Genomic DNA, 10,602 nt, shown 5'->3' with positions numbered 1-10,602 from the left:
TTTATTCTTCATTTCTTTTAGTTCTTACTTGTAACACCTTCTTGTAGCCTCCTCTGCCTGTGAAAGCAGTTATATAAGGTCTTAACCAATATGTAATACCTATGGGTTTGAATGGAGAAAAGCAAGGTAATCCTGATGTCACAAGAGTCTGCAAGGTTGTAAGACCATTAATGGGAGATGAAACTGGAATATTCTCTGCTCTACTGTTTTTTTCAGTCACAGACCTTGTCCTTGCTCCTTGTGGTTCTGTCCTGTTACTTACTTTTCTATGGACTGTCATTCCCCATCCATTCTCCAGTTATGCTCAGATTTTCCCTCCAGCTCTGCCCTGCACACCTGCTACTTATTCGCTTGTCAATCCGTCCTGACTCCCTCTCCCATCACACCTGTCTCCACTTCCCTGATTAGCTCCCTCAGTATAAATGCTTGCCAGTTTCTTTGTTCTTTGTTCTTTATTTGTTGTGCTAACCACAGCCTTTATGCATCTGGTTTCAATGTTCTTACCACTTGTCTGTTCCTGTTCTCCCTAAGTTAACCTGTTTGGTTTTGATTTACCCATGTTTGGACTCTGCCTAGTTCCCTGGTTATCCTTTGGCTTGCGCTGTTTGTTTGCCTCAAACCTCCATTTCACTCTGACTTTGCCTCTGCTTATGCCTGCTTGGTATTTGTCTGTCAGCTACTAATCTGTTGAACTTCGCTGGCCAGCCTGCCGCCGTGTCTGAATCTGGGCCCTCTCTCCCTGCCTGCTGTGTTCTCATATGGGCCTCAACAGTTTCTTTTTTAACCTCCTTATGGTTATTTAAATGGAAATATCTAAGAAGTTGAAAGTCAAGTATTAGATAAATGTAGTGGAGTAAAAAGGATAACATTTAGTTCTGAAATGTGGAATATTATATTAACTGATATATTAAAGTATTAAAGTATTAATATTAAAGTATACTGAAGTGCAGCACAAGTACCTCAAAATTGTATTTACTACAGTACTTATGTAAATTTACTTACTTACTTACTTACTTACCATTGCTAGGAATTTTTTTTAAAACAATCCCTTAATTATTTGGTCCATAAGAGATCAAAAAATAATTGAAAAAGTCCATAAAAAATTCTCAGTCAAAGAAGTTTGAGAAGTTGGAGCAAATCTTTGGCTTTTTTGCCTATAAAACAACCCAGTAAGTGTCTAATGGTCACAAAAGCTTCTTGACTAACAGTCAACAATGGATAATTTTCTTATACTCAGCTAATAAATAACTGACTAACAGTTTCAGCTCTAACTTCCGTCTATGCAGCATCAATTGGTACCATTCTTTTTTCTTAAAATAAAATAATAAAAAATCTGTCTCATAAATCACCCAGATCTGCAGAAGGGAAATACTATATTTCAGAATTAACAACAAAAAAAAAAAAACATTATTTGCTCCTTACTTCTCTCCTTCTTATGTTTAAGAATTTGTACTCTGCTATAACAGGTTTGCATGGGGGAGCTTTTGCAGAGCTGGAGAAACATACAACTGATTTAGTTCAGATTTCATGAGAAAAGCACATTCACTGTGAGAAGATAAATTAACTGATAAAACTGCTCCTAAAAGGTTTCTGACAAAAATTTCAGAAATTTTTGATAGTGTTAACTTTAGACCTGAACCTGGCAAACTCATACATAAAAACAAAGCTCCAACACTGTCCAGATGGTGAGTCAAATGAGGGAGTAAAGTACTCGTCCTACATGACACTCGCATGATATGAGCTAATATACAGTAAGAATATGAAATGTGCACTGTGATACTGTTTTTATGGCTTAAAAAGAGACATGGTGCAGGCCTGCTGACAGCCTGACCTCATAATGTCAGCAGCCACTAATACAGGCTGACATCATGCTGCTACGGTCACACAACTGAGTGGGAGAATGTTTCTCGTCAATCACTGGCCTCTGAGTGCTGGGAACTTTAAAATCTGATCTTTCACATGACACTCATGAACTGAGCATAAAATAAAAACCAAAAGAAATCTTAACAAAACGTTTACTTACTAGCTTTTTTCTGTAGTTTTTGACACATCTCATGGTCTTCCTCAGATGAAGCACAGATGTCGTCACATCCGTGTAATTACTCAGCAAACTCTGTCTGCCACTGAGTCTGACTCATGGTTGAAAGCTCTGGAAAACGATACTAAGTGGTCCTTATTTGTTTGTTTGTTTCTTTTTGTGAAAGTGTTTCTAAAATTAAAAAAAGGTATGTTAGGTTATGTGTTAACAGATAGAAACATATTGTATACAAGTCCAAAGCATCTACTGCAGAATTCATCTTAACACCATGTAAAGCACACAGAAACCCTTTATGTTGCAGAAGCTAATTTGATTCATTAATATCAAATCAGTTTGCTTCAAGAGCAGCTGTCACCACCGTGCATCGTACAGCTGCTGTGGTTATAGTGGGGGGGTGGGCAGAGCCCGGCATGCTAACTTACTTTTTATCAACCTCAACAATTTCAGTTTTTGAACGTTTCTCTGATTAGAGGTAGAGCCCTTCTTGACAGGCTCTGCTTATCTGGATCAAATGCAAACCTTCAGGTCCTGGTCAAGCTACAATCAGAGGAAAGATCTTGTGGAGGCCATCTGATTGTTATTCTGTTTTTCTTATCATTTTGTATAGCAGGGCAGATTTTTCTTTCTGAATTTCTCACATTTATGTCACTTCTGTAACTTCATGGGTTTTGAATTGAGTTTTACAGTGCTATAGGCAGTACACATATGTCTATGCGCTTATGTAAAATAAGAATCTTAATCAGTCCCAGTTCCTCTAATCTGCCTGGTACGTTTCACTCAGTAACACACAGGATTTAACATCTGACTTTTATAAACCCCTCTTTAGCTCAGCAGGTATGAGTCCTCAAGATGTGATAGATTAACATCTGTGCTTTCCTCCCTGCTCCCCTCTGTCATTCCCAGATATGTGTTCCTGATGGGGCTCCAGGACCTCAGCGAGAAGCTCTTCTATCGGGTGCTAATGTCAGACATCGAAAGGTTCATGCCCATCATTTACACCCCCACTGTAGGCTTGGCTTGCCAGCAATATGGCTTGATATTTCAAAGACCAAGGTGAGTCACTCTCAACATTTTCCTCACTTTTGACCTATGCACTGCCAAGCAAATAAACCCAGTTTGCATTAGGATTTATTTGAGATTATTTCCCGTTGCTGTGAACAGGCATTAGACAAACGTGAAGTGTTTTTTCTCTGTGTTCCCGCTCACTCAGTTAATGTTTTAGGGTAAATTTTATATTGTTTCTGTTGAAGCACTTGGTATCAGACATTTTTTTGACTTCTGGCTGTATGGCACCAATACCTCAACTGCTTCTCGATATAGCATACAGTACTGAAAAGTTGTTTGCTTTGTAAAATACCAAACAGAAATATTCTCTGATCTAATTGTTGTATTGAAAGGAATGATGTGATTTGTCTGTGCCTATAACTGTTTTTGTAAATTAGTTTTGTGATGTGACAATGTTAAGATTATGGTTTGGTTAGGTTTAAACACAAAAATGAATTGGTTCAGTTTAGGAAAACATCAAAATCAGTGTTAATATGACTGCTTCGTTAAATGACGGGAACTTGTACTAATTGTTACAATAAGAGAATGATCTCTAAATCACCATTGACTGGATTTGTCTATACAGTGAAAGGTGGATATGCAAGCAGAAGGAATGGTGCTTGTAGTTTTAAATAATATCAGAGTGAACAATTATATTATTGTAAACATTTGGTACAAATCGGTTTCCAAGCATATTTACAAAAACCACAAATTATCAGATTATTTAATGTATTAAGGTGAAACCAAAGACTCCAAAGACTCTTAAAGCGTACGTATGTTGGAATTGGTCTTTGATGCTGCAAAATGTGAACCCACTTTGGAAATTGTGGTAGCACTTGCAGCTGGAGTTTGGTTAGACCGCTCAGCTCAAGGCAAACCGCTGTAAGTCAGTTCAAGGTTCACCTTGAGTGGATCTGGCTTTGTTCCTAGCAGACAGACATTCATTGGTTTTCTTTCTTTTTCTAATGTAAACAAACTTTCACGCTCTTCACACACAAATGCACACACACCTCTTTGCTAGTATCTGTTTTCCCTCAGATACTGTAGATTCGACCAGTCCAAGTCCCTCACTGTCTGGCAATTACACTCCCAATGCAAATATTAAATTGACAGGCCATTCAGTCTCAGTGCTGCATTCAGGGCATGTATGTTTTACTTGGGCCTGACTCCCTACAGTACATTTAACCTTATTCAGGTGGCTACATGTGTAGGGTTTTTACTCTAATGAGATCAGTGAGGGACCACCCTAGACAACTGTCCTTTGCAGGCTCTTAAGCACACTTGTTCCTATTTAGGATTTATAATCACTGACGCCAAACTAAAAGGATATACAGTATAAGCCAATAATTCACATGCCAACCCAAAGTGGCGAGCTGCTGTTGGTAGCCAGAGACCATTTGGTGATGTGTAGCCAGGCACACATTTAGCCTGGTAAATTCTAGTAAATTGGTTACTGGTAAATGTTTGCAGTGGTACCTGACAGATATGCCTCTATCAACTTTATAGTGATACAGGAAGCAGCCACAGATGTTTACTAATCATTTTCCCCTTTTGTGCATCTAATGTCCAGCAGTGCTAGAATTTTCCATGTAGTTTGTGCAACAATGGCTTCATTTATATTACCACCATGGATGTGTTTGGTTAGCTGTGAAACCACAGTTTTCCTAATTGGTTCCAAGTATTTTTACTGGAGATATTTAGCTTGGGTACATTTAAAATGCTTGGAAACCCCAATTCTCCCACGCACACACAACTTGCCAAGCAATTTTGTTACCCACCAGCTCTTTATTTTCTCATGCCCACAGAACTATGTGGAAAGTATTCTTAGCATGCCTCACTTCTTCTCATACTGTGCAGGCTGGTGGAGTCATTTTATACACAGTCTCAGTCTCACAGCAGAGTGGGCCAAGCACAGCTGCCAGAGCCCCCAGGGCTGGGAGTTGGGACTCATTGCATCCCCTCAGCCTCAGCTATACTTTATGTAATGCTAATTAGCATGATAACACACTGAATTGTGATGGTGAACAAACAGTTAATTCTCAACTTAGTAAACATTTTAGCAAGCTGGCATTTTAGTACTTAAGCGCAAGGCACCAGTAGGTTATGGCTGGCAGTACTTTGGCTGGAACTGATTTGGTCCTCCCAGAAAAATCAAAATTCAGTTCTTCTTCAGTTCTTATGTCCTTTGTCCTGTAAATGTGTTATTTTGTGTTGCAATTAAACAAAAAAATCTAAATTCAATCCAGGAAATTTTTGGTGTTTTTAAAATAAAATACTGGCGGAACTTATGGAAGTAAAATGCCAGGAAAAATACAAATTCAAATGGAAGGCAACTCCAGGGCACCAACAGAGAAACTGAAATTGCTCAGTTTATTTTAATTAAATTAATTTAGGCTACCTATACTGAAAATACTTCCCCACTGTAGGTTAAGGCTCAGTTGTTTTGTGGTGTTGAAGTGCTACAGTGCACTATTAATGCCAGCACTTTGCATCTTATTCAGAACAAAACACTACTGAATAACAGCCCATATGCGTATTTGTTATTAGTGAAATTTAGGACAGCCTTTCATCGGTTCACCAGTCTGACTGTGAACTCTTAGTCTGTTTTTTTATGATCTTGAAGGAACGGCCCTTGTCTCTAATCTTTGATGAATGTCTCTGGAGTGTTAAGTATTCTGCTTCTATCTAAAGCTAATGCTCATGGAATTTTCCTCACCATCATCCTTTAGAAATGCCTGCTCTGGATTAGTGATACCACTTTGTGTGTGTGTGCATGCACACATGCGTGTCTTCCAGCGAGACCACCATAGCAGCAGATTAGGTCTCTAATCACTGGCTCTCAGGTATAAAGAGTTTCTGTGTGGAAGCAGCGGCCTCTCCTTGTCTTCCCTGACTTTATCTGCCTCATGGAGACTAAACACTCACACACCCGGCTTGGCACCAGAGGTCAAAGGTCAAACACCACACTTGTGATTAGATGGGGCAGAGGTAGGAAGCAGAGCCAGAGAAAGGAACATGTCATCAGGTGATTAGTGGACAAGCTCACTTTTATCAGTTTGTAAGCTCATGAACGGACACAGGGGTTAAGCAGAGAGAGTTAGTGTCTTCAGGTTTTTCTGTTTTTTTTTCTATAAATGGGGGCTGTGTACTTTGACAGTTGAAAGTTTTCAGTTTTGATAAATCACCTTGTTTGATAGCAGAAGATTTATGCATATTGCATGAAAATAATCAGGTTTAGTTGAGTTATGTCCAGTGTCAGTGTGTCCTCTGTGATGCACTGCTATGGAGTGTTGCCTGCTGTCATCATCCAGTGTCAGCAACTCCCACATGGGGGAAAGTAAACATGAAGGAGAGCAACAACAGCAACGAGGGTCAATGGAGAGATGAGGAAGTTTCAGATTTGATGGAGAAGCTTCTCATCACACCAAGCTGGAAGGAACATATTGCAATGTGATTTGCACAAATTGCATTGTTACAGTATACATTTCAGTTAAATCTGCATATACATTGCAGTTCAGGACAGTGTTCACACACGGAGTCGGATACACACACTTAAGGCCTTTTGAGACATGCACTGGAACCCTGAAAAAACACTATCTTGACATTACCCAGAGGAGCTGTATTACATTACCCTGCCGGCACCCTAGTACGAAGTCCGCGCAATTTCTGAGTGAGCTGGAGTGAGCCCATGTGAGAATAAAACAACTAATAGTCTGGAGCATTCACAGCGAGCCAGTGGGCATGCTGATGATGTTCTACTTGGCGAAAATTACAAACATCTGGTGGTGAAGAAGGATGGTCATTTACAATGAAGACCACAACGAAAGTGTCTAACTGGAAACACAATGGCAACTTCTGTCATTACGAGCTGGAGCCATAATATCTGGCAAATTTAAGCTACAAAAAGAGACTCAGCTGTTTATGACCAAATTACAAACTGTCTACATGACTGCGTCATATCCCACCTGTTGCATGCTCCACCCAGACAGTGCCCCCTTGCATAAACCAGTAGTTAAACCAGTATTTCCAGTAGGTGAGAATGCGTCTGACATGGACTATCATCTGTTGTGTGCCACATGGGTGAAAGAGCAACTCTGGATAAAATCGGGGCCTAAATCCCTGGACACTGTCCACAGTTCATATGTGAAAACAGCTTTACCAACATGAATGTGAACCATCAACACAAAAAGAGCTGACAAAACAATTTTCAATTGAGCATTAAGGCTTGTAATGGGAATAAAACCCACTTTCAGAACAAACAGTTCTAGGAACTACCCCACTGGGGAGCTCTACATACTACTGTATGTCACTCTTGTTTCTTATTGTGCTTGGAAAGTACCTACCCTTATGTAAGAGCTAAAAAAGTCCCTCAAAACAGTGTTCTAAGAACTATTATTGTTCTCAGTTCCTGCGGTGTGGACACAAAAGAAAGAGGGTACTTTGTCCTATAGCTGTAAGAATATGAAAAAGTTTCTCCTGTCTGAAAGCACCTAAAGTCTGTCTATGTGACCTGTCTTTCAAGATTTCTCTTTTATAGGAACAGGTAAGTTTGGGGCTGGGAGACAGACAGAGGTAGAAGTTGGAAACAAGGCATTTGTTATGGTTTAGTTCCCCTCACCAGGAGGGTGAGGGAGAACTGTGGTAGGACTCAAATGTGCTGACCCAGGTGCTAGTAGAAAGAAGGAGGTTTAATGGAACAAAAACACAAAGTAACAACATAACAGGGGCCATGTACATATATGAACAAAGTAGGGCAGAGATGGAGGAGGAGACCTGGACAAACAGGTACAAAGACAAACTAACGGCAGGACTCAGGAGAGCCAGAGGATGAGGACGGACAGGTGAATAGACAGGCTAACCAAGGGGACAGGCGAACGAAAAGGATATCCACAGCACAGGGAACTGTCAGCTTGGATATAAAAATAACGTTTAACACAAAACACGTAACCAATATCAAAAATGAGATCCACAGCACAAGAACTGTCAGCCAGGAAATCAAAATGACATACGAACATAATACCATGCAACCAACGTACAAAATGTGATTTACAGCACAGGAACTGTCAGCGTGGAACACAAAAGGACGTTCAGTACATACCACAAATAAAGTTACGGGGTATGCACATTTGGTAAGTAAGGTAGTTAGTTCAGTTAAATAAGGTAAGTAACGTAATACTCCAGCGACGACGGAGCGTCTGCCAGAGGTATAAATAAGGAGCACAGGTAATCATGGGATGCACCCCAGCTGTGCGCACCAATTTGCTAATTACTGGAATGCAACACAGCTGAGGTGCAGAGCCCACAGGATAGAGAGAGCAGAGGAGAGAAAGGTTGGAAGAGAGGCAGGTCGCGCTGAGTGGACCTGACAGTATTATAGATCTGAAATGAGTCCTATCTTAACATCTACCAGGGCCATACCTCACCTCATGAAGATCAGTGGACAGACTGAGTGATAGCATTTCCAGAACATCTGTCATGTTTTTTTCAGGATTAGGAAAGCTTAGTGAGCATCATGTTTATCTGCTCAGATACAGGAAGGAACTTAGTGATCTTCAGTGAAGAACACTTACAAAGTAATTGTGCATATTGATGATGCCATACAGAACTGAAGTGTTATTTGATTCAGTACTGACTAAGTACTTTGAATACAGCCGCATTTGAACCTTGATGTATTGGTGTGTGATTAAACCAGAGGGTGAGCTGCAGGAGGTTAAGAAGCCTAAAGGCATCAGCTGGAGCTATCTCAGCCACCTCTGAAGTGGCACATGCTGGGCGATGGAGTGTTCCAACCTTGCAGATTAGGAACTTTTTAGCTGTGACCTCACACCATCTGGGCCCACACGCAGTGACACATTGCATTTGAGAAACAGCTCTTGAATGATGAGCACCTAGGGCAAGCAGAAAATATCCTCACTTTCTGATCATTAATACACACATGATTATTGAACCATGGCAGGCCACTTAAAGGCAAAAATAAGGAATAACTGCTTATCCCACATAAAGCGACTCCACAAGGAATTTGTTTCCTGGTTATGGCTGATTGCATAGCTTTTGGTGGTGTATTTATTCACTGCATTTTTAGTCTTTGGTAGGCCACGAAGTTCAGCATATGCTTTGTTTGTGTAGAAGAAGTAATGGAAAGGTGGGGAGGAGAGAGAGATGGTTTGGAATTACATGGATCTAATAAGAAACATGGCAAACATTTGGGATTAATTCCACATTCTACTATGAGCAACTTGTGTAACAATATATATGCCATGTTAAACATTTAGGTCCAGTGAAAGCCTATAGACAGACTATAACTCCATTTTTCCTGCAGCATTCCTTAGAAAAATAAATGAATGTATCACTTAATTTCCTACTTACATCCACAGCAGTGTTACAGTTTACTGTGTAATGGAAAGTGGAAAGTGATCAAACTAAGTATGTGTTTTGAATAATAGTCCACTCGACTGAGACTACCTGGCTGAATTGTCTGTGACCTGCAGTGCCAGGGAGCATTGCTAATTCAAATTGCCATATCTTTCCATGACTGAGAGCAGTGTAGCATGCCCGGAGAGCAAGATGGTTCGATCTAACTCTTCATGAGAAAATCCAGTTTGTTCCACTGGGTCTCTAAAAACAGCCATGAAATCATTAAAATAATATTTATTTAGGTTTTTGGTTGCACTGATGATTGTCAGCATAAAAGCCTGTCTGGCATTCTCTGTTGCCATCTCACCTCACCTTGCACATACAGACAGGTGACAAATTAAATGAAAAACCTGAATGAAGGGTCTCTTCGAGGATGACAGTGCTCCCTTCCACAGGCCATGAGGGGTCACTGAATGGTTTGATGAGTATGAAACCGATGTGAATCAAATGCTACGGCCTTCACAGTCACCAGATCTCAACCCAAATGCACACCTATGGGAGATTTTGGACCCAAGTGATACATTTTCCAAATTTTCCTTTTTCACTGCTTACCTTCTTCTACAGTACAAACAGATAAGCTAGCAAGCCTACCAAATATTATCATAGTGTACTCATTATGCAGAATGGCACATTTCACATTAATGTACACTATATTATTTGATTATAATTATGGATGCTTTGTTGTTTTCATCACTTTAATGATGTTGGTAAAGGTGGAACTAATTAAACTACCTTACAGTATAATCTGATGGGTAGTTTGTAAATTTCCCACTGGAGATCAATAAACTCGAATGATTATACTACTGTATATTTTGCTAATCTGATTCTGAAAAGTAACTAAATTTAGAAAAATTCAATACAGATAAATTAAATTCAATTGAAATCAGTTTTAACTGTATAGCACCAAATCCCAACAAAAGTAATCTCAGGACACTTTACAAAGTAAGGTCTAGACCTTACTGTTATCAATATTATTACATAGGGAAAACCCAACATATCCTCCTTGAGCAAGCACTTGGCGACAGTGGGGAGGAAAAACTCCCTTTAACGGAAGAAACCTCCAGCAGAACCCGGCTCTTGGTGGGCGGCCTTCTGCCTCGACCGGT

At 40.0% G+C, this 10,602-nt stretch overlaps 1 protein-coding gene across 1 annotated transcript in view; it reads left to right on the top strand.

The window, feature by feature from the left end:
* me1 (malic enzyme 1, NADP(+)-dependent, cytosolic) overlaps positions 1 to 10,602 on the top strand; it is a 91,862-nt gene that overhangs the window by 40,120 nt on the left and 41,140 nt on the right. Inside the window, exon 3 of the mRNA XM_020621574.1 lies at positions 2,942 to 3,091. Within this exon, the coding sequence (XP_020477230.1) occupies positions 2,942 to 3,091 (150 nt within the window). The remainder of the gene's footprint in view (positions 1 to 2,941; positions 3,092 to 10,602) is intronic.

This window comes from Monopterus albus, unplaced genomic scaffold, assembly GCF_001952655.1.
Source record: "Monopterus albus unplaced genomic scaffold, M_albus_1.0 scaffold262.1, whole genome shotgun sequence".
NCBI classification, from domain to species: domain Eukaryota; kingdom Metazoa; phylum Chordata; class Actinopteri; order Synbranchiformes; family Synbranchidae; genus Monopterus; species Monopterus albus.
This window is presented reverse-complemented; position numbering and strand designations above follow the sequence as displayed.